The 25,102-nt window shown below is 46.8% G+C and overlaps 1 protein-coding gene across 4 annotated transcripts in view; it reads left to right on the forward strand.

Annotated features, from left to right (window-relative positions):
- Positions 1 to 252: 252 nt before the first annotated feature.
- The window catches only part of E2f3 (E2F transcription factor 3), a 76,793-nt gene continuing 51,943 nt past the window's right edge, over positions 253 to 25,102 (forward strand). The window contains exon 1 of one of the 4 annotated variants that reach the window (XM_076939214.1): positions 253 to 973. In XM_076939214.1, the coding sequence (XP_076795329.1) occupies positions 602 to 973 (372 nt within the window). In that variant the 5' untranslated portion in view covers positions 253 to 601. Of the gene's footprint in view, positions 974 to 1,833; positions 2,135 to 25,102 lie in introns of those variants that run through there. The other 3 variants (XM_034509551.2, XM_076939216.1, XM_076939215.1) reach the window with 3 other exon arrangements.

Here is a 25,102-nt window from a genome sequence, read left to right on the forward strand (position 1 = left end):
AATCAGGTTAGCCTATGCAAATAGAGCCCGGGTCACCCCGGTAACCATGGTGTGTGGCAGCCAATGGAAAACAGCCAATGGCGACCTCGCTCCAGGATTGGTACCGAAGTAAGGAGACAGGGATCCAATGGACTGTGGGAACAGTCCTCGGCGGGTTGAGGGGCGGAGATATGCAAATATGGTTTGAAAAGCCGGCGGGAAATCTGAGTTTCGCGGGAGGACCTTGGCGCGTAAACCGTATCCCTTCATTCATTGTCAGCAGCAGCTTCCTGGAGCCATTTTTCAGCTGCCGGCCGCAGCACCCGGGCTGCCGCCACCGCCTCGCAATCCGTTGCATCGGCTGCCCCCGACGCCTCCATCCCTCCTCGGGGCCTGATATCCGTGCGGCCGGGACCCTCCTCTCTCCAGACCCCCGATTATTTTTGGCCCCCGGGGCCTGTGCGGTGCGGAAAAATAAAAAGAAAAGAGAGAGAGAGAGGGTTCGGAAGCGCCGGGAGGGGAGGCGAGAAGGAGAGACTTGGAAACTCCGGGTGCAAATAATAAAGAAATTGAAAGCAATACGTTAATATATCGTAACACTAAAAAAGAGCAGGAGCGAGAGATGAGAAAGGGGATCCAGCCCGCCCTGGAGCAGTACCTGGTGACCGCCGGGGGTGGGGAGGGGGCGGCTGTCGTCGCCGCCGCCGCTGCAGCCTCCATGGACAAAAGGGCACTGCTAGCCAGCCCCGGCTTCGCCGCCGCCGCCGCCCCGGGCACGTACATCCAGATCCTCACTACGAACCCTTCCACCACGTCCTGTGCCACCTCCCTCCAAAGCGGCGCCCTGGCCGCCGGCCCCCTTCTCCCCAGTGTCCCCGGCACGGAGCCGGCCGCCAACAGCCTCCTCTACACCACGCCACAAGGACCCTCCAGCAGAGCCGGGCTGCTGCAGCAGCCACCAGCACCAGGACGCGGCGGCGGCGGTGGCCCACCGGTAATACCCTCCTCAGCGTCCCTAGCCCAGGTGGGAGGCGGGCTCCCGGGAGCGGTGGCGGCGGGAGCGCGAGGGTGAGCATCGTGGGCCTCGTTGCTGTCCCTCCAGCGTGTGCTTATTGTTAGCCTCGGGGTGCTTTCCTGCGGACGGTGGGGGCACGTGGGGGCACGGGTAGGCACGCAGGGCAGTGGGGAGTCCCTCTTTGCAAGCCACATCCAACACTCCAAAACTTTTCGCGCCCCCCCTTCTTTTCCTGCACTTTTCCCTACCCCCACTCTCCCCTCCCTTGCAACTCGAAGCTTCCTCTTTCTCGGGCGTAGGAAGGGGTCACGCCCCGGATGGAGAAGGGGGTGGGGGAGGGAGTAGTGCACTGGAGAGTGGGGGACCCCAGAGGATGTAAACCGGGGGACCCGAGGCGTGCAAGCCTCCCCTCCTGCCTCTGCCGCCCCTGGGCGGCCGGGGGTCCCTCAGGCGTGCTCCGAGCGCAGGGGCGCCAGTGCCTGGCACCTTTGGGGACCTAGCTCCCGGCAACAAAGGGGATCTGGGAGGTGGACGGGTATCGCGGTGGGGGAGGTGGAGCTGAGAGCCCCAGTGGACTAGGGCTCGCGCTGTCTGCGACAAGGGGCCGGCGGGCGGGTGCTCCGGCCTGGGCGCATCTCCGCGGTGGCAGCGGCAGCGCCCGCGTGGCCGGAGCGCCGGGGCCTTGCTCACCGGGCCCCGGGCCTGCCCTTGACCCGCCTCTCCCCTTGCCCCTTCCTTCCCCGCCCTGTCCCCCTCCCCGCCCCCCGGCGACGGAGGGCGGGGGCAGCCGGGTTCCCGTCCCGCCGCCAGGATCTGTCCCTTCTCTCCGGGACCCGCCGGTGACGTTTCGCACACGTGCGCGGAGGACGCGCCTGTGACTGGGGAGGAGGCGGCGGCGGGAGGGGGCGCTGGAGGGGGAGAGGGGGCACCCACTTCCTCCTGCTCGCCGGCTCCCAGGCCTGGGACGGTCCCGGCGCCCTCGCACCCGGCACCGCCACCCTCCCTCTCCCGTCCCCACCCCCCCACGGCGCCCGCCCTCGCCCGGCGCCGCCGCTCCACTCGGCCTCGGGCCCCCTCTCCAGCCGGCCCCCTACCTCCCCCGGAGCCAGGCTGCTTTCGGAAATGCCCTTACAGCAGCAGGTTAGTGACCCGGACCGCGCGGGGGCCCGAGCCACCGCCGCGGGGACCCGGAATCCCCGGGGGGCCCGAGACGGAGGGTAGGCGACCGAGCGGGGTTTTGGAGTGGGAACGGGGGGTTGGGTGCTTGAGGGAAATGAGTAAGCAAGAAAAATCTAACTAAGTAAATCCCCGGCCTCCGCTTCTAGGAGCCCTGGGGCGGGAGTGGCCGCCCCCGGGGTGGGTATAGTGTTTACGTGTGTTTCTTTTGGGGGGTGGATGGATGGGCAATTGAAACCCAGATGAGGGCTTCACGCCCGTGGCCGAGTTGAGCTGCTTTCTGTCTTGCTTCCCTTGTGCTGGAGGGGGAGGGGGCGGGTCAGAGGGTAGGGTGTCTGTGGGGTTCCCAGGCCACCCGCCACCCCCTCCCTTTGTCCCTGTAATTTATAAAGCGCCTTTGAGAGATGATTTAGGTCAGTATGCGGCTTCCCTTTTTGTTGCTACTAGAAAGAAGTGTGGCCCCGAGGTCTCCCCCTCTTTCTTTCTCTCCTGCATTCCTTCCTCCATGCCTACTGTCTTCACCCTCGTGTTGAGGCTTGGCCCAGACCAGGCTAGAACCCACCCGGACTCAGATACCTACAGTTGAACGATTATACCAGTCGAAGACCTCACCTAGTCTTAGGTCTAGATGTATTTGTTTTAGCACAATCAGTATTGTGCTGGGGTCTCTTAAGAAAGTCTGTACACATATATAGGACTTTGGGAAATGGGGTGGGTAGAGAAAGAATTCATTTTTAAAAATTTCTTTTCTGTTTATAATTTTCCTCTGGGTTGGATCTCGAGTGCTTTCCAGCCTAGAGATACTTACTAGGAATGTGTGATAGATACAGTCCCAGTCAGAGAGGCTCATCCTTTTAGTGACTAGGGTCTGCCAGCAGGGGGGAACAGTACAGTAGTACCTGCTTCCACTGTGTACAGTATCCAGTGTGCTAGATTCTCAGGCACAGGATATTCCATGCTTTCATGAGCAGTAAATACTTTTACAGACTTGATTAAACATGTTTAGGCCATACAATAAGCCCATTTCCCCGCTACACACTCGGCTCCTATATCATAAATAAGCAGAAACAACTGGCTATTGACACACTTCTTGGATTAGATTCAGATTTGCAGGGAAAGTTAGTTTTGATAATAGGAAATTGTGAGGCTACTGAATTACTCTTTAAAAAATGTCTTAGATTGTTCATTGGGCCAGCTCACCAAGGCTGTCTAACCAAATTTATATGTAGTTCGCTGTAGTTTAAGTACTTAAAGTATTAAAATACCGCCCTCGCCGTCTTCCAAGTTATTTCTAAACTTTTATTATCCTTCTAGCCATGAGGTTATTATTCCAGGAATATAGATTGTTTTGAACTTGTATACTCAAAAAATGTTTCATTATAGGAATATAAGTGCCTCTTACGCATATTCAGAAGTAGTTTTATGTAAGATTGTAATGTATGCTGAATCACTGGTTAATCTTCCCTTCCAGAGCTGTGTCTTCTGGGAGGGGTATGAAGTTTATCTCCCAAGTGCATACAAAGTCCTAAGTGTGCTTGATTTGTTTATTTTTTTTTTCTTGTCAGTGTTTCCTTAGGCTTCCAGTTAAGTCTTGGAATTTATTTGATTTTGGTTTTGAGGCAGGGTCTTTTATAGCCTTGAACTCCTGGTCTCCTTGCCTCAAGTGGCCAAGAGCTGAGATTAAAGACCTGCATTGCCATGTGTTTTAGAATTCTGTTGATATTGTTCCTTAAACTTGAAGGTTGGGAAGGCATATGGAATGAACTGAGATAAGACTAAACATTTGTGTTTAAGAAGAGGTGGAGCTCTTCAGGTGCGCTGAATTCTAGACCCATCTGGATCTACTTTTCAAGTTCTGTCTGCAGAGCATCTAAGAACTTGACAGAGCGAGTGACTTGCCCTCTTGCTAACTGTATAGCCTTCTGTCTTTGTTTACAAGTTGTCTGCTATTGGACAAATAACTTTATCTGTGCAAATGGTTCATTCTGTAAGGTAGGACAATAATATTGAGACTTATTTTTTTTTTAAAGAGAAACATGGTAATGAATGTACAATACTTAGCTCAAGACCTGGCAAATAGTAGCTGCCCCATAAAATTTGTATTTATACATCAATTATTTCTGTAACTCAGAGACTACTTATGTGCTGTCCCTTTGTTTACCTATGTATGTGAGCAGAATGATCACACGTTTTCTAAAGTGATACATAATTTCATTCTTCCAGAAAATTGAGAATCTGTCAGTGCAAGAGGCAGCTTATCGTGTCAGATTTAATTTAATCCAGTCATGGCAACCTGCTGATTATACTTTTGAGAGAATCTTCGGTACCTGGGAATCTCCTCTGAGATTGGAGGACCGGGGATGCTGTTTCAACAATGTCTGTTCCCCACAACAACTTTGAAAGAAGAAAGATGCGGGTTCCTGTGGTTCTGTATGCAATGTGCTCACTTCCACTGAGACATGTGGTGGATGCCAAGTTGAAGCTGGGAGAGAATTTTTAGTCACTACATACCCCAAAATGGAAGTTTTAATATAATGCAATGCCCAGGCGTGGGCAGTACAAATAGCTCCCCTGTAATCAGTACTGAGGGTGCCACCCTAATCATCCTTGGGAACAAAGCACCCTTAACTGAGCCAAAGCACCCAAACTTGAGAACAGGAAAGGGTGTGTGTGTGTATGTGTGTGTGTGTGTATTTTTCTAAATATCACCACCTTGTATAATACTTGGAAGGACAGTCTGAGTTTAACAGTGTGCTGTGTAAAGTTAACTTGGAAAAAGAATATACTCTGGGATTAGAAATAAATACCATCACCTGGGAAAGGAGAGGGAGGGAGGGAGGGAGGGAGGGAGGGAGGGAGGGAGGGAGGATGGATGGATGGTGGGGGGGGGTCTTAAAAATAAGCAGTAGTTTCTCCTTAACTTTTCTGATACTGTCAATCTCCGGTGAGAAAACACACACACACACACACACACACACACACACACACACACACACCTTTAATCCTTTTCCAGTTGGCTTTTTTTCCAACTTACCCTGACATATAAATAGTTCATATGACTGGCTGGAAGCGTTGTCCCAAGCTAACCAACTCCCAGATCTTTTTCGTCATCTACTTTTTAGAAATATTTTAATCAGGGTGGATGAAAATCATTTTCTTGATTTACTGAATCCCTCAAAGTCCATGAAATTACCTGAAATAGTGCAAGGAGGAAAGATGCCAGTTCTTCCCACCCCGAAGCCCCATGCTTAGGGGAACATCCCTGAGTTCTTTGAGGTACAAAGTATGTGGTTTGATGCACACTTTCATGGTTGTGAGCAGCTTTAAGTAGTGTTTCAGGGATTGTGTTTACAGTTGCTAAGGAGTTCCCGGCCAATAGTATTTCATGGGACTAAGAAGACCAGTTAAAGGGAAACCTATTATGTATAGGAAACCACAGATGTAAGGCCTTTTACCTCCCCATCCTGTCTGCCTTCCAAGAATGACTGGGAAAATGATCTTGCACAGAGAAGAGGTTCTGGTACTACATAAGGTGCCAGAAAGCAATAACGCAATGAGACCAGTAAGGTGGGGGTGGGGTCAATACAGCAGGATTATTTATCTGGCTTTCCCATGGAGGGGGCGTTTGATTTATTTTCCTCTCATACTTTTGCTTTAAAAGCATTTAAGTTGTCAGAAATATGTTTCTCTACCCTACTCGCCTTAGTGGGAGTCAGTCTTGTGGCCACAGGTTATCTGTAACTTTGAAGATGTGGTAAAGCCAGGATGGAATCCAAAGGCCCCTGTGAACTTGACTTCACTGGCGACCCTAAGTACCAGGCTGTGGTTGGTGCTTTGTCCTGTAAAGCTGGAGCTGTGTCATCTTGAAGCCAGTGAGAAGATAGCAGCTAGAATGCAGAAGATGCAATTAATGGCTCTATTGTTTGTGGCCATTTGTAATGTAAAGGGATGGCAACGTTCCTCTAACTTGACAACAGAATTTCAGGTTAGCACATTCAATACTTGGTAAATCTGATAGTCTCGGAAGTTTAGAAAAGTTTTTCCTATCCAACCCACTTCTTTTGCAGGTAAGACAATTTCAGGCCCACTGCACTTAAATTACCCAGCCAAAGTCACAAGTCAACAGGGGGCTCAAGCCAAAACTGAAATTGGAGATTCTTGCCCTCTTAGAGCCTCTTTGTGTGAGGAGAGGGTTAACTGTCTTATATGCCCTACGTGGGAGGCTTAAGTGTGCAGACTACGTTTTAAGTTTCCATCAGGAGCAGTTACACAGCCCCAGAGACTCTGAGAAATCAAGGATACTTTAGACACTCAGTGGAAGGGACTTTTAAATGGAAAGGAACGACAGGTTCCCCAAATAGTGGTAGCAGTGTTTTTCAAAGCTTGATCTGATATTTGAGTTTTTAATTATTATTCTTTGAATGTGACATTTCTGGTGCCCTGACAGAGATAAGAATTTTACTTAATTAACAACAGCCTAAAAGGACTTTTGTAACTTTCTTGAGAGGAACACTAGGGGAAGTGTTGTCCTGAACCATCTACATCCTGAGTGACCGTCACCGTTTGCAGGGTTCCCTGGGCCTTTGTGTTACGCCATTGACCAAGAGGCTCTTCCTCTGTGGTTAACACCAGGAAGATTTCTGGTGTGTCAAAGCTGCTGATCAGTTAACTCTTTCAGAGGAAGCAGTCTAAAGCCAAGGCTCATTTCCTTAAAATGACCTTATTTTACTTGTGGAACTGAGAAAGCTTAAAAATAGAATTGCTTCAAGCTCTGAAGCCGGAACGTGAAACATAATCCAACATGGTTGCAGCTCATAGCCTGCCCTGAGACAGGGGTATCTGTTTATCTGTAATCCACCAGCCAGGAAGGTCCCCTGTGTGTGTAAGGGCTGACTTCCTGTGAGCCGTGAGTAGCCATTGATGAGAGCCCGGTTATCAGTAAGGCTGAGTTCCTCTGGAAACACATTTGATGGCTGGAGGAGGTGAGTGCCCTTGGCCTTCCCTGCCAGCTCTTGCCAGTCTGCCCTGGAGAACCTTGCGACTCTTCTCTCAGACTCTTGAGTGATTGCTGAGAACGGCTCCATCCTGTTCTAGTCTCATGAGCCTGTTGTGTGGACTCACAGTTGGAGGAGGTGAACACAGACAGGATTTATATGTTTCCTCCTTCCTGCACTGGGGCTTTGGGAAAACAGAGGAGCGCCCTCCAGCCTTACTTAACACCGTCACATCTGCCCTTTGGAATTGAACCTCTCTGTCCAGAGATGGCGGCTTGAGTAGACAAGCCACACTCTCCTAAAAGGCAGAGTGAGAGACAGCTAGGTAGAAAGTTACTGATGGAGGCTGGAGTGCTCTGGGTTCCTTTTCTGCCTCTACCTGCCAGTTGGATGACTTGGGCAACGGCTCCACCCTCTTCATTTCTCCTCCTCCTGCGGTAGCGGGGGTCCTCACAGGCAGGGAAGAAGATGAAAGGAGTTGACACTGGGAAGCACTTAAGCTAGTGTCCCACAGATGTCATAGAGGTGCCAGGCCGTCTCTTGGCACTGTATTTTGTGTCTTGGTTTTTTCACTACGATTTCTCGTCCATTTAAAATGGACGCCTCTATTTAAATTGGCGCCTCCGAGAGAGTGATGGGGAGGCGTGTGTCCTGGAGTGGATGTTGCCTAGTGCAGTCAGTGGACTCCTGGTCATTCTTACCTCTTTCTAAAGCTGCCCGTTGACACGGGAAAAGAAACAGGAGAATAAGTTTTTTTATTGTCATAGTGTAATCAGCAGTACTAGTGCTGTGAATAAAGCCTTTATTTCTCTGATGGAACATGTCCGTGAAACGGCACGAGGAATGCAAATTGCACTGTTAACATAATTTCATGTCTGTACAGTAAGCCTACAGTCTAGCTTAAGACTGGCTCAGAAATTGGATGCCAAGCCCTATCTAACTTGGAGGCGCCTTGGGTATGTATGTTAGGGCCAGGAACGCGTCTTGTTCACCAGAGGCCTCTAAGCTCCCACTGAGCCTTTTAGTCCCTCGTTCTCTCTTTGTTTGGTTTTGAGATGGTCTCACGGAGCCCAAGCTGGCCTCCAGTTCTTAATCTGGCTACAGCTGGTTTCACCTCTTGGTCCTCCGCAGCACTGAGATCACAGATAGGAGCAACTGCATTCCACTTCGTTCTCTCTGCTCCATCTGCCTCTTGCAACTCCCTTGGACTTGCAGCTGTCTCCCTGGCTTTGGGGTATTGTGAAATCTTGATTTGACTATTCCTGCCTTGTTTTTCCTGCCTCTTTCTCATCAGTCCTTTCAGACTCACCTGAAAGAAAGTTTCATGCAGAGTATAGTCCCTGAGTCCCCAAGCCTTGGAGAACTTCTGTGACTTCGGGCTTTTCTGGTGCACCATAGACTCCCTTATATCACTGTTGTTTGGGGTTTTGCCTTTTACCAAACCATCCTGACCAGAGATCAGTGTAGCTGGTTTTCCATGTGCTCTTTGCAAGGCCTTTCTGATTGTAGAATGAACCATTTGAGAAGAGGCGTTTTTCGTCAGATGCCTTCATTGTGCTTGGCACCCCATTAGCTCTGCTAGGGATAGGAAAAAAGGATGTGGTGGGATTTGCCCACTTTTGAGTTTACCGTCTTGTTTGGGAAGACAAGCTTTAAATACAAGCCGATCTGCAAGCAGTACTAAACAAGAGTTGGAAAGAAAACAAGACTCATCTAGTCCTGTGTATGATGCAGACAGGAAGTACCACAGGAGAGAATGAGGGTCATTACACTCCACCTGGCTTTCAGAGCCAGAGGCCATGGTTCCTGTAATGGCTCATCTCAGGGCATATCAGTGTGCATCTTAAATGAAAATGTTGTTGTTGGTTCTGGCATGGTGGTACATACCTTTAATCCCAGCATTTGGGAAGTGGAGGCAGGAACATAAAAACCTGGGCTATATATTAAGTTCAAGGCTACCCAGGCTACGTGAGACCATGTCTTTAAAAAAAAATGTATCTCCCGGGACACTAAACAATATATAGATACCTGGGCCATACCCAGACTAGCAGTCTCTGAGGGTAAAATTTTTCTTTAATGTCCCAGACCATGTCAATATGTGCTGCCCATTGGCCCACCAGCCAGGTGGAGAGAGGCAGCTGGCTTTAATGTGCCATAGTTTCCATATGAGACTTGAACCCACAGTAGGGCCTCAGGAAGTCAGTTATCATGAGGGCCACTAGTTGGACTGGTGTCAGTATGGGGGATAAGAAGACAGTTGGGTATGGTAGTAGAATTGCTCTAGCGGGACTTAGGAGAATTGCTGAGCTCAAGGCAAGTCTGGGTTAAAGTGAGACCCTGTTTCAAAACAATTACTCTAGAGTAGAGGTTGTTGCTTTCATGAACAGGCACAGTGAGGGACAAATTGGGAGTAGGAGAAAGTGGGGTAGAGCTGTTCTTGTAGAGAAAGTGGGTGTTATCAAAGGGGTGCTAGGTGCCTAGTCTTGGGCAGTGGATGCCAGAGGCCAGGGTATTCCTGTGTGTTGCCAGACATCCAATCTAATCCAGAACGTCTAAAAGTTTTAAAATGTTGGTTTGATTGAAGAGCAAAGTGTGAAGGCCAAACGAAATAGGTCTCTAGGCCAGATTTGGCTTAAGGGCTGCCACTCCGTAGCTGATGGTCTATGGGATAATAATAGCCAGTGTTTATAGAGTGCCCGTGGGTATCGAGGGCACTAGACTAAGTGCCTTCCTCGCCTTAGCACGTTAGCTGCATGGCAACCTATGCAGTGGATGTTATTACCATTCTTGTTCCACACAAGAGGATGCAGGCTGCCAGGGGTTAAGGGGCTGACTTAGGGCCATGATAGTAAGTGGGACAACTAAACTGCCCCCAGAGTCTCCGCTGATTTCCTCTTTCTCCTCTGTGGCCTTGCATTGGTCAAAGTACATAGCAGGAAACCAAACTACCTGTCTAAAAGGAAATAAGTTAGCGGTTTACCTGGCACCAGTTAAATAACCTTCATTCAAAGTGCTTGGGACAAGAAGTGTTTTGATTTGAGACTTTAAGACAGCCACTTACTGCTTAGGCCAGTGTTCATTTGTTTGTTTGCTTGTTTCTAACACAGTGCTATTTGCATATAATAATGCAGTGTTCTTAGGAGTGGGTCTAAACACCAGTTAATTTGTGCTGTTGACACAGATTTAAGGTTTACATGATACTTCTAACAATTATGTAGGACACCATTTTATGATGTTTCAGATTCTTAAAGTTTTGCAGATTTTCAGATTAGGGATATCCAACCTGTAGTAAGATTAGCCTTTAGCATTTGATCCAGGTAAAGATTTCCAGATCCATCCCTAACCCTAGTTGGAAGCGTAGCATCTGATCTTGTGAAATATGTAGGCAGTCACTAATAAAGTTTCTTCAGCAGGCAAGAATCTTGTAGAGAATATTTGATGTTTAAACCCATCTTTTATTTTAGAGAACAACAGACCTGAAGGTCTTTGTGTCTACTCTTCCAATACCAGCTTCTGGATTTCTAGGTCATTGCCAGGCAAACCATCTAAAGATGTGTTACACAAAAACCCAGGGTGCCAGGCACGGCAGCACGTGTCTGAGTCCCAGCTCTGGAAAGCCAGGTTGATCTCTGGAGTTCCTTGGCCAGCTAGTCTAGCCCTGTTTATGAGCTTCAGGCTCAGGGAGAGACCCAGTCTCAGGAAATAAGGCAGAGCTGGGCACGGTGTCGCATGCCTTCATCCCAGCACTCAGAAGGGAGAGGTGGCTGACCTCTGAATTCCAGGCCAGGAAAAGCTACACAGTGAGATTCTGTCTGAAAGAAGAAGAGGAGGAGGGGGAGGGGGAAGAGGAGGAAAAGAAAAATAAGGTGGAGAATAGTCTAGGAAGACACCTGGTGAATTCCTTTGGCTTCTGCATGCACCCGCTCACACACACACAGCCACGTGAATACACAAATCACACATAAAACCCAAAGGTGATACAAGAGGGAGTTTGCCAAATGACTGAGGATCTAAGTTTAAGAGGCCAAAGTGGGAAAGATTGCTGTGTCCAGGCACCAACACCGACTGGATGCCCTGCTCTGAGTGGTTTAGTCTAACTGTAGGCTTTCTGTTCTATTGCTCTACTCTCCAGGAACAGATAACCAAATGGAGAGAGAACTGGACTTGAATTGGAAGAGAGCGAGGGCGTGTCTGAGGTCATGGATGCTATAGAATTGATGTAACTGGTTGGAGAATGGAAAGGGGGCTGGGATTACTAGATCTTTGACTCAAGATGTGTAACTATGGGAGCAGAAAGAATAGTTGAGGATTAGCACAACCCTAATTGTGTGGATATCCTGTGTGGAGGGACTCCTCAGTGGTGGGGAGGAATGTTTATTATGGTCTTCCTAAGGGTCTGGGCTGAGCCTTGGGAGTGTTCTCAGCTCTGGCATAGAAGTTACAGTAGAATTGTTCAGAAACCACTGGCCCAAACCTAGTGTTTCTAGTTTTTGGAGGGAAAACCACATAGGTGTAGAGGTACAGAAACTTTCACACTTCTGCTTCTCCCTGTGTAATATGAAGACACGGCAGGTTCATCAGACTGATTTGGTGGTGGTGGTGGTAGGGAGATCAATACTGTCAGGGATCCCAGAGACAAACCATCAGATATTATTTATGATGCTTTACCAGGCCTGTGCATGGCAGCGAGGCTGCTCTCACAGAGGGCTGGGGTTTTGCTGTATCACAGAGCACAGGACCAACAGGGGAGTGCCATTTTTAAGGACAGTCATGTAATTGTGTCTGAGATTAATGTGACCCTTTTCTTCCTACTTTGCTGTGCTCTTTTGATTTTTGCTAATAAGGAAAAAAAATCTTGAAACTGCTTTCTTATGCTGCGTCAAATTGAAATTTTTAGATGATGAGGTGTTTTGAGGGATAGGGCCAAGTAGATTCTAAATATCTACAATTAATTTTTGAAAATATGTAACACATTGAAGCCTGTTTGCACCACTCCTTGAACTGACTGATTTTGTTGCTATATTGGATAGCAACGTGTGTAGCAATCACACTAACACTGTCCGAAGGTTTCCTGCAGTTTGTGTTACTGCTTTGCTTGTTAGCATCTCAGACACCCTGATTCTGAGAACAGTGAGTTTTCAACCCTGGAGAGCCATGACACAGCAGTAGAATATGGAAGGAGCGTGGGACTTGGCAATCTGACTCGAGAAACATCCTTTCCCAGTTACCAGCGTGTGACCTTTCACCAGTAACATCGGTGAGACACACTTACCTAAAATAGTGATTTGGTCTCATTGGCTGGTTGGCCAGATTAAATGAGATAGTGTTTATAGGAAACAAGACTTGTACTTTCCTCTTCCCAAGATAGGACGAGCCCAGTTTTGGTCTAACTTTCCAGGAAATCAAGCTGTAAAAAAGTACCTCATTGAGCACTCCCTTTTTGGTATGTGTGTATGTCTTGGTACTCTAGGGGGCTCACGAGGTGATTAATTTGTCTCTGTGACCTTCCAAGAGCGTCTCGGTATACCGGGGTGGTGTTCTCTAACGATGAAGATAATGTGCAAGGTCGTAAAAACATATCAGTGATGCTTCTTAGGCGTCTAGACTTGGGGGCTCAGGAGGACAAGAAAGCAGCCTTGGAAAAGTTTAAAATGGAGCAAGCCCGTTAACATCTTGCTGAGGAAGACAGTCCTGTGCATTTAGGACACCTAGTGTGTCTACCATGCTCTTAGATGCCAGAAGTATCCTGGCAGCTGTCATAATGAACATTGGCTCCAGACATTGCTAAATGTCCCGGGAGCAAAAACACCCTTGATTGAGAACCACTGGGCTAGACCTTGAAGAAAGGGGTGTTGCAGGAATCACTCATGGATCTCTTCTCTCTCTCTCTCTCTCTCTCTCTCTCTCTCTCTCTCTCTATATATATATATATATATATCATAAATATTTTTATAAATGTATTGGTGTGTGTGCATGTGGAAGGCAAACTCAGATGTACCTCAGGTGTCATCTCTTTTTAAAATTTTAAGACAGGGTCATTCATTGGCTAAATAGGCTACCTTGGCTGGCCATTAAGCCTCACAGATTCACCAGTGTCTGTCTCCCTAGAGTCAGTCACCTTTCTTAACATGGGTTCTGGGACTTGAACCTGAGTCCTCAACCTTATATGGTGAACACTTTATCACCTAAACTGTCTCCTGGCCCTAAAGTACATATTTTGTGCGAGCATATCTTTGTTCGAGCGTGCACGCATGTGTGTACATGTAGTTTTAATATTTTAAATCATCAGCTAATATTTAAACAAATTTTAAATTTGCAAGCAAGTGGTTCCTTATCCTGACTTTTCACTTTGAATTGCCCAGCCACCCTGCAGACAACGCTATGGCTTACTGCTTCTCCAGTCTTGGTAGATGGTACTTTGTGTAGCTGGCTGAAGCTCTGTCTGTCATATAGACCAACATGATACTAGTTTACTGCAAGGAGCCTCTCTGTAACTCAAAACAGAAAGACTTCAAGTCTGCAGTTCGGAGCAGTAACTTACATTGCCATCGTCCTGCTCGATCAGCTGCTCCACTCGATTTTTAAGCCCAGTCCACTACTTCACGGTTGGATTGTTGGGCATATCATCTTTTTATGGCCTATTTCCTCCTGGTGCCTGCCTCTAAGGATAGCAGGTACTTGTAAGTGCTGGCTGCAGCTCTGCCCACAGCTGAACACTGAAGTTCTTGTCTTCATCATCTCTATATGATTATTACTCAGGCCGACCTCTGTTCCAGGGCAATTGAGCAGCTAGCAGCAACTCTTTCTGCTTGCCTTCCCTAGGTGGCAGTGTCAGCCACTGGGTGCGCTGAGTTATTTAACTTAATTGGCAGCAGTGTAGAGAGTGACCCAGTGTGTCATGTCACCTGGTGTTAGTAAGAGCGGTATCAGAACACACAGAATTCCTCATCCTATGTGGCCTTATAACTAATGAAGAATAAATACTTGTATTACGATTTCTGATGCATCTTGTGCATAATGGCTCATGTTGAGGGGTTGTAAACCAGTGTTATCACTTTGGGACTTGTGGATGTTTTTTCATCCAGGATCCCAAGACCTACTGAGTCAAAAACTTGAGTGTCAGAGCTAATAGCATATTTGATGACCAGTATGAGAGCCAGTGCTTGAGGAAAGGGGTCTGGGGAGAACCCAAGGGTCTTTGATTGGGCTGTGGTATCAAATAAGTGTTGCTTGTGTGTTGATTCTAGCCTCAGTGTTTACATACCTGGGTATGTTACGGTAATTCAAGATGGCAGCACTTTGTCAGCTCGTCTTTGTATGGACCAACCATAGTTTTACATGGGATGACTGGGAGGGTTCTGGCTAACAGAAGTTCTTGGTCTTTCATTTTCATTGGCTTTTCATCAGTAAACACGAAAATAACTATCTTTGTCTGGAGACATTTTTATTTTAATTTGGAGATAAAGTTTAATGTAGCCTAGGCTATCCTTGAACACTATATGGTCGAGGATGACCTTGAACTGCTGCCTCCATCTCCTAAGTGATAGTTACAGGCCTACTGTGTCCTGTCCAGTCACTTGCAACCTGTCTGTTTTACCATTGTTAATCTTGTTTTAATTTCTTAGCTGTTACTTTATCTGCTCCCACTAAAAATCTTTATGTGTGTAATCAAATTGCCAGCCAAGCACAGAAGGCTTATTTGGAAATGGAATGGTGGTTCTCCTTACATGTTTGGTAGTTTGAGTATTTAAAGATACTGTGAGGAGTAATGAAATGGTAGACCGTGGGAAAGAGTCCAGCTGGGAACTGGGCACAGCATAACCGCAGGATAAATGTCCATGTAATTTCTGCCCTGTCCAAGTTCATTAGAAAAGCCAAAGCATTAAATAAACAGCACCGTTCGTTGTATGAAAACTTTGGGATTCAGTTTGCATATGTGTTACCATCATAAATTAGAACAAGAAGCATAGAATCTAAAGTTTTGATTTGTTAAAAACTTGTCAACAAATAAAAGGGCTGAAGATACAGCTCAATGGTGGAGTCCTTGCCTAGCTTGTACAAGGCCCTAAAACCTACCCCCAATACCACAAAAGGGGGGAAAATAAAAGCCTTTTTTAAGTGTGTGTGTGTGTGAGTGCGTGAGTGTGTGTGTGTGGGGGGGGGAGATGCTTTTGTTTTTCTGTTTTCTTTCTTTTTTGTATTTTGTTGTTTCTTTCTCATGGGATATGCCAGAAGGTATTTAGTTATTCCCACTTGATTTCTGTTATTTTTGATTCTAGCTGTTACTATTTTAAATGGCGCTACATTGGATGGCCACAAATAGCCCTTCATCAACTGCTAATGAGGACACTATCATTCATGGCACACAGCACAAACTAGCCTGCTGCCCTCCCGCCCACTGCCGTCACTGCTATTGTGTATTGTGAAAGCGGCCATTGTTGAACATTACTGAGTGTCCTTAACAAACTTGGAGCGAATAAGACAACCACTAGGTATAGCCTTTTTGTGCAGTCAAGAGACTTGGTCACCATGTAAGTACGGCTACACTTACTGATTAGAGGCATAATTCTAGGGCAGGGGAATAACTCACTCAGTAAAATTAGGTATGGTATCACACACTTGAAATCCCAGCTCTGGGGAAGTTGAGACAGGAGGGTCCCTTGGGCACATCGGCCTGCCAGCTTGGCATAATCAGTTGAGTTCCTGGTACCAGTGAAAGACCTTGTCTCAAAAGACAAGGTGGAGACATTCTGAGGTTGATCTCTGTACCTGATCATAAGAACCTTCACACATGAAGATATGTGTGCGCATGTGCAAGCACACATACACAAAGCATGATATAGTCTGTATTGAAGTTAGTAAGTAATAGATTATTTTCATTATCAAATATTTGTGTATCCACAGTTGTTGTGCACCTCTTTGCTGTCGTGTGATTGGCAACATGGACTTATTCATTATTTACATCAGTGTCACTAGCATCACAGAAGTAGTAGATTGTGCGGACATATTAGGACAGCCACCATGTCACTAGATTAGAATTCTTCAGCTCTCTTACAGTCTTAGGACATCAGAATTTCTAAGTGGTCTCATTAACCAAATGTCATCTTACGTACATAACTGTGTGTGTGTGTGTGTGTGTGTGTGTGTGTGTGTGTGTGTGTGTGTACAAATGTGTATTTTTTATGTCTTGGGATAGCAGGGCACATGTATTATCATTATCTTCTCTCCCTGTCTACTTAGACCTTTTCTTTCCCCTTAAGTCCCCTATGACTTTGGTTATTTTACTTAACACGAGATATCAGGGGCTTTTTATGGTGATGTTTGACACTTCCTCCACTCACCAGCTCTCTTACAGTGGGTGACAGCCTCTCTGTCTGTAAATCCAGGCAAGGATACAATATACTTTTAAATGCACCTGCACTAAACACATGCAGACGTTCTTCTCGTCTATATATACTCCCTAATCAATACAGTAGAGCAGTAGTTCTCCGCTTAGTCCAGTGGCTCTCACAGGGGTCTTCTTAGTCCAGTGGCCCTCACAGGGGTCTTCTAAGACCATCAGAAACCAAAGATACTCACATTATGACTTATCACAGTAGCAAAATTATAGTTATGAAGTAGCATATGAAAATAATTTTATGGTTGGGGTCACCTGTATTAAAGGGTGGCAGCACTAGGAAGGGTGAGAACTTCTGCAGTAGAGTAACAGCTGCGTTCATATTGTATGAGGTAATACTGAGGGTGACCGAAGTGCACACAGAGGTCCTGGGGATGAGAGAAGCCAACACGATGCCATTTTGCTTAAAGGACTTAGGATCTTTGGATCTGGGACCACAGCAAGGTGGTGGTTCTTAAACTAATCCCCTCGGGAACTAAAGAATAACCACACCATAAAGGTAATAACATCCTAGACATTCTGGCCAGAGAAGACATCTACATAACTCTGGGAGTTGTCTACTTATTCAAAAACAGTGTACTGTGGTTAGCTGTCAGAGAAGAGACAGATCTGTGGGAAATCCAGAAGTACTGCTTCCCTGAAGAGGATAAAAGCCAGGGCAACTCAACTCGTGTCTCTGTCTGTCTCTCTGTCTGTCTGTGCATGTGTGTTATGCTCCCACACGTCTGTGTGTGTGTGTGTGTGTGTGTGTGTGTGTGTGTGTGAGAGAGAGAGAGAGAGAGAGAGAGAGAGAGAGAATTTAGAAAGAATGTGTGTGTGTGTAGATGAAGCCGCCTGTCATCTACATAGCCCACACTTGAACTATGAAATTAGGTTATTTTAAAAGTACCCTCAAAGCAAGTGCTGGAAGACACCCAAGTACCACTACAATGGACAAATATGGGCTGGAGAGATGGGAAAGATTGGAGTGGTGCTTGTGCTAAGACAGAGGTGAAACTGGTGATGTGATGGCGATGACAGGAGAGAGCGAGAGGACTGAGGTCTACATGCTATCATTGCCCAGTAGGGTCAGCGAGATGGTGCTCCAACAGCCTGGAGCTTATGCAGGCACAGACTCAGCCCCAGGACCTGCTGGACCTGCTGTCCGGCTGGGGGATCCCCTAGCTCTAGGCGATGATGGAGGCCAGGGATGCAGAAAGGTTCACTTTGTGGATTGAAGGACCACCATGATCCTCGATGCCATCAGAGGCCATGTTGGTGTCCATTATCCATGCTGCTGCCCCAGACCGTGATGAAGCCTCCGATTCATGAAGCCTTGGTGATGTCCTCAGGCTTTGCTTCCTCCGGGAGCCATGCCAATGTGAGTGGTGTGTGTAACCACCTGAGACCATGTTGAGGCTCATGATCTGGGCAGCTGCTAAGGGCCATGCTGATGTCTATGGCCTGTGTTGCCACTGAAGCCCATGTGAATGCCCACGTGGGTGGGGAGGGGTGCTCTGCAGTCCTCAGCGCTGTATTTCGCAGGTGTTAGTTGTCTGTGCCACAGTTCTCCTCAGCTGATGCCTTCTGGCCCAGCTACAGGCAGGGAAAGACTCATCCTTCCTTGGGGGCTGGCCACTAGCAATTTGACCATACTCCAGTGAATATATAAGCCACCCAAAATATACTTTTGGGGGAGGTACAGGTGGGGAGGGAGGTAGGTATGGGAAGATGGGAGGTGAGCACGATTGGGCACATAATGTGAGATTCCTAAATAATTGTTTTAGAAAAGTACCCTCATTCCCCTCATGATGGTCTAAGTTTCTGTGTTGGGCTACATTCATAGCTATTTGGCTTCAGTTTGGGCTTGAACCCTCCCTTCTCACCAAGTCGGGTAGCCCCTTGAGTCTTATTCTCTCTGGTGGTTTCTGCTAGCTCTCTGGGGTGAACATCAGGAAAGTGATTTTCTTTGGGGACCTTTGAGGCTGACTCCCTAACAAGGCCCAGTGAGTTCCCATCAGGCTTGAAGCAATGCTATTTATTAGTAGTAATGTATTGATTTTGTGTGTGTAGAATGGACCCAGAGGCCTGCAACCATGAGTCCATTTGAATTATAATTTAAGATATCTGGCAGAATAACTGCTGAAACGTTATGCCCTAGAATGGAAATGGTGAGTTGTTTAGTGGGCTTTTTGCAATGTAGTGGGTGTGCAGTGTTTATTCAAGTGTGCTTGTCTTTTTTCAGAAAGTGTGTGTCTGTGTGTGTCTGTGTGTGTGTGTGTGTGTGTGTGTGTGTGTGTGTGTGTGTGTCTGTGTCTGTGTGTGTCTGTGTGTGTGTGTGTGTGTGTGTGTTAGCCAGAGGACAATCTTGAGTATTAGTCTTCATCTTGTACGGTGTTTGAAATAGGTCTCTTACAAAAGCTTCTGGCAGTTCTCCTGTCTCCATCTCCATCCCACCGTAGGGCATTGGGATCATAGACAAACACAGTGTTCAAGTGCGGCTTCACCTGGGGATTTGAACTTGGTTCTTCATAGTGGCAGAGCTAGCTAGCACTTTTACTGGCTGAGTCATTTCCAGCCCCACATCCAAAGTCCTTAAATGTGCATTTTATCCACAGTTAAATGTAGGCACTTAAGTCAGTGTCATAAAGCATGTAGAACATGGTTTTGTTTGCTTATTTATCAATCCATATTATATGATTTTGTCTTATACCATAGAAGGTACTTGGAGTTAGGGATATAGCTAGCTCAGTGATAGAGTGCCTAGGGGACAGAACCCTAGGTCCAATCACAGTACGGAAAAAAAAAGTCTCCTAATGCAAGCCTTCTTGCATTTACTGTATGACTATGCTCTAGTTTTACAAAAGCCTTGACGGGTTCCATCTAGACTTGTATTTTGTTGTATGCATGCTTCTTATGTCTGAAGTCAGGTCTGGGATATCTATGCCGTCCTCTGCCTCCCCATGAGCAGTATCTGTTGGATCACCATCTAGCCTCACGTTGGCATTATGGTCACAGGTTGGCCTTTCCAGGGCTGGGACCGCTGGGACCACTGAGACCTGTGTGCCTGGAGTCCTGACCTGGGCTCCCCCCCGGCTGGGCCTTCTGTCCTCCCGAGGGCTTTCCTAATCCTTACATGTCCTCTTTCCCATCCTCCCTTCCCCCAACACAACTGCCCTGGCATCCTGGCTTTTTCCATTCTTGACAAATGATCTGTCCACTGTAACTGTAGCTAAGCTGTGCTGCTATCTGTTGAAATTAGACCTAGAATCTAAATGTGGCTTCATGAAATGATGGGCAAGACGTTTTTCTCTTCAGGGAGTCTGGATGATTGGCATTCAAGCCAGCTCCCAGTAGCTTCTGAACCGAGGGAAGAACATGGAGTGATATGCCTGGAGCTTATGTAGAATGACAGTCCTCCATGAGCCACATAGTGTTGGCGTTTGTGGTTGCAATGGGATGAGGTAGGGAGCAGTGTTTGCTGCCACTGCGCCTGTGTTCCCTGAACACGTGGACTGACTTCAACCTGGTGACATCTCTTATGTAACAGGAATCCCAAACTGCTGTGTAGTCACACTTGGGCTCAGAGAGAGTTAAGGCTACCTTCCCCTCTGACTGGCCACAAAGCCACAGGGAGTTTTGCTGTCCAAGGCTTCATTCTGCTACTGAGTTCTAGAACCCGCCTTCAAGAGCTCACTGCCTTCATTCTTAATGATGTTGTGAAGGTCTAGAATCTTATTTTGAAGTTGCAGATGAAGGGTGCCAGTCAGCAGGAGACTCACGCAATCCCCAAAGAGGAGGTTAACGTTGGACTTCAGCATTGCTTGGGTTTAAGAGCTTGTGTGCAGTGGGAACTGGGCAAATCTGTGATGTGGGATAGTTGCACCTCCTAGAGTGAAAGGTGGACTAGGAAATAACAGGTGTGAGTGGATCACCAAAGGGCCAAAGGTTGGCACAGTCAGTCAAGTACTGGCCTCAAGGTGAACATGTGAAGTTGAGTCCCAGAACTTACATGAAAAGAAAGCCGAGCAGGGTGGTGCTTACTTGTAATCCCAGCTCTGCAGGCACACATGCACAAGTGCATCCCATATGCGATGACCACACATGCTTTCTTATTTTATTTTTTTATTATTATTATCTTTTGGTGGTGGGGGGGGCAGTTTCGAGACAGGGTTTCTCTGTATAGCCCTGGCTGTCCTGGAACTCACTCTGTAGACCAGGCTGGCCTCAAACTCAGAAATCCGCCTGCCTCTGCCTCCCAAGTGCTGGGATTAAAGGCGTGCGCCACCACCGCCCAGCGCTTTCTTATTTTTAAAAGAAGGACTCATAAAGTTGGTTCTTGCTGTGGCGAGCAAGCAAGAGAATGAAGCCAGAAGCAGTCTCCCGACACAATTTTTTTTTTTTTTTTTTTTTTATGTAAAAGGTAGGTAAGTCTCTGTATAGCTATGCTGTGAATATACTTAGGATGATTTTGGTCAAATGGGGTTTTGTGCACATACTGTTATTGGAAGTTACCTTGCAGTGATCAGTTTAATTTTAATGATTTTAACAATTTCTTTCATTTTCATATGCTAGAGTGTTTTGCCTGCATGTATGTGTGTGCATGCATGTACAGAGGCAAGAAGAGGATGTCAGATTTCCTGGAACTAGCATTAAGGATGGTTGGGAGCTGCCACATCAGTGCTGGCAATTGAGCCCAGGTCCTTTGGAAGAACAGCAAATGCTTTTAAAAACTAAGCATGTGTTGAACCCCCTACATTGGAATTTTCTTTTAAACTCTAGGACCTTGGGAACATGTGACTTGGTAAAGCAGACACGGGGTAGAAATGGTCCTCCTAGACCCTTAGTTCTCAACTGGGGATGGTTTTGCCCCCTCAGGTGAATTGAGAATGTCTGTAGACATACTTGATTGTCATTACTGGTGTGTGGCAGGCACTACTGGCATCTGACCCATGCAGTTGAGGAATATATATATTTAAACAATCTAACATAGGCAAGGCAATTCCCCCATACAATAAAGAGTAAACTGACCTCAAATGTCAATACACTAGTTCTCTTGTGGCCCCAGTTCGACTTTCTGAATTTTTAGTGGCCCTTGTTCAACCAAAAGTATTAAATGAGATAAAGAAATGACCACTCTTCATAAGTTAAATTGTACACTGCTACTGAGAAGCGTGATCAAGTACTGCTTCTGGCTGTAGTTCATCCCTTCATCCAGTGAGTAGCCACTGTATGAGCTACCCACCTGTTAGTTACTGAGGCATCCACTTAGCAGACTGATTGCTTTCACAGTATTTGGGTTCAAGAAACCTAAATGACTTAATGACATCCTCGAGCACAAAAATAGTAACTGTGGCAACTCAGATTCGCCAAAGAGAAGCTGTGAAGTGCTTCCTTCGAGTAAAAAGGTGAGGGCTCTCAGCATCCAAGAAACAGCGTGCTGAGATTGCTGCAGTGTACCGTAAAAACCAACTTGTCTGGAAAATGGCAGACGAGGGAAGAAGGACATGGGCTTGGCTGTCATACATTAGACTGCCAGAGTTATGGCCACAATGTTGGTTGGGGCTCAGACCCGATGTAAAGGACATTAGATTTGTGGGTAGGAGACACAAACAGAAAGTGTGTTCTGCCATTCTGGTAGGCTAGAAGGCATTGTGTTTGTATGAGGAGATAGGGAAGGGAGCCTGTGGGACAGAAGACAGTTACACAGATTGCGGGGTGGGGCTGGAGGATGGGCCTGGACTGCTACTTGTATTGTAGTGCTCTGTGTGCTTGCAGTTGCACGTTGTGGCTAGTGCTTGAAGTTTGGTCTCTCCTTAGTTACTCTGTCTTATTTTTTGAGGCAGGTCCTCTCCTCAAACCTGAAATTCACCAACTCAGGTAGGCTTACTGGCCAGCAAGTCCCAGCAGCCTCCTGCTTCCACGTCACCAGTGCTGGGATTACAGGTGCATGCCACCATCTCCGGGCTTAACATTATCTCAGATATTGTACTTTACAAAGTGTTAAATAATACATCTCCAGTAATTACTTGCCATAAGGAAGGAAATAATTTCTGAAAGTGATTTATAAAATGTGTTCCATAGTTACATTCATTTGTCTCGCAGTGTAGCCCAAATAAACTGGTGTGTGTGTGTGTGTGTGTGTGTGTGTGTGTGTGTGTGTCCCTGGGGAAACATCAACAAATGTCTACCTCCTTCAGGCAAGCAAAGACATCAAACCAAAGACGAAATACCATCATCCAAACCTGGTTTGGTGAACCAATTTGAGTTGATTTAAAGGAGTCTAAGTGAGAGGTGACTTTGAGGAACACAGGAGACTGGGGCAGCCGAGGCACTGCAGAGCCCATCCCTGCCTGGCTGAGGACTCTGTAGCTGCATCCCTGGAGTTGTCTGTGTAGCTTTGCAGGCAGCTCCACCAAAGACTCTCCCTTTTCCATCAGTTCACAGCCTATACAGTCTCAGAGAGGGACCCTTTCTGAGTCATACAAGCTTCTAATATTTCATGAGCCCCTCTCCTCGTTCATAAGGGAATATTTTATACATGGAAGGAATGGCTACTCACCACGGGGTTTAGTAATGTCCTTTGTGACATCCAAAACCACCAGAAACCCCATTTCAGAGGCAAAGCTGGGCAGGGGAGAGAGAATCCTTTGCATGGGTGATGTCAGAGATTGCTTAGAAATCTGTCGAGGCAGTGAGATTTAAACCCCTCGTGTTGCTCATGAAGAGTAGATTTTCTTTCAGTGTTGAGTTTCAGTGAGCAGCTAGAAAAGGTGGATGGTGACTAGAGAGTGACTCACTTGGGAAAATACACACGTACCTCCAAAAAGACAAATCCTCAAAGACAATTCACAAACGAGAATGCCGAGTCACAATGTTCTTCAAGGCTCATCAGTGTAAGGACACCCATACCCACCTTGTGGGAGGAAAGCAGCTGTCATAGATTGCCAACAGCATCTTTACATCTTTGTGACTTCAAAACCAGTCCATTGATGGGGCAGGGACGGAGGAGGTGACTCTGGGTAAAGATATATATATATATATATATATATATATATATATATATATATATATATTCGGATCCTCAAAACCCACATGTCTGTAATCCTCAGGCTCAATGAACTCTGTCTTGAAATGTAAGGTAGAGGGGCTGGAGAGATGGCTCAGTGGTTTAAGGGTACTGGCTGATCTTCCAAAGAGAGGACTTGAGTTTGATTCCCAGCATCAGTATGAATCCATATGACTGTTGACAGTTCTAGGGGATCTGATACCTTCTGGCCTCTTTGGACATCAGGTATGCACATTGGTGCACAGACATACAGGCAGGCAAAACAACCCATACACATTTTAAAGGGGGAGGGGGAGAGCTCTCAAGATGATTCAGCATGTAAATAACTACACTTTCTCCAAGACTGAACCCCTGAGTTTGGTTCCTGGGATGTACATAGTAGAAGGAGAAAACCAACTCTTAGGAGGTGTCCACGACCTGCACATCATAGTACACAGAATAAATACGTGTGTGTGTGTCTGTCTGTCTGTCTGTCTGTCTGTCTGTGTCTGTCTGTGTATATGTGTGTGTGTGTGTGTGTGTGTGTGTGTGTGTGTGGTGTAAAGTTGGAGAGCAACTGAGGAAGACACTCGATGTTGATCTGTGGCCTCCATGTGCATACATCACGCACAACATAATGTCCCCTGTAGATGCTTGCTAGCTTCTATGACTTGAAAGGTGTTTTTGGCCCTGGACTGTGTGCGGTCTGCTGAGCGAGCACTCTGCTTCCACAGCATGTCCCTGGGCTCCCTCCATTTCCCAGCCAGCTCTGCAAACTGCGATGGTGTTAATGTAATGGCCCTAACATTAGGTGCACATGGTACTTACTGCCTGGTGCTCTCACCAGTGGCTTCCTAGTGCCCCTGCCACCCACAGCACCCTGTAAGTCAGGACAGTTGATGCCTCAGGAACAGCTTCTCACCCTGGGGGAATGGATGCCATTAGATGAATGAGTGGTACTTGGGGTTCTATTTTGAGTGCTTCCTAGGGAGCCTTAGCAGACTTAGGCCACTGCTTTCTGTCTCTACAGCCTTGTACTTTCTGGGGTCAGTTCCAGTTAAATGATAGAAATGTACTCTGGAGACCCAAAGCCCAAGGTCATGGTGTCACCAGGTTGGTGTCTCCCGAGTGTCTCTGTGCTGTGCACAGGTATCCTTACTATATCCTTACTTTTCCATTCCGATCAGTCGTAGTGTCACCACCTGACCCGAAGACCTTGTTTTATAACTTCATCTCTTTAAAGGTGCTGTCTGCCAATGCAGTAACATTTTGAGGTCCAGGGGTTAGGGCTTCTTCAGCACATGGATGGGGGGGCACTGTTCATAACACCTATAAAGAACAATTTGGGCTAAAATATGTCTTTCGATGGAATTATTTGGCTTTGAGATTGGAGGTTTCACAAAACTCTACTTTATCTAAAATTGACCTGCCGTAGAAGTCTCCCAATGAGTCTGAATGAGGAATAAAGATGGCAGCCATCTCCTCTTATTCTGTTAGCCTGGGGAGGCATGGAA

The sequence above is a fragment of the Arvicanthis niloticus genome, chromosome 8 (genome assembly GCF_011762505.2).
Source record: "Arvicanthis niloticus isolate mArvNil1 chromosome 8, mArvNil1.pat.X, whole genome shotgun sequence".
Lineage (NCBI taxonomy): Eukaryota > Metazoa > Chordata > Mammalia > Rodentia > Muridae > Arvicanthis > Arvicanthis niloticus.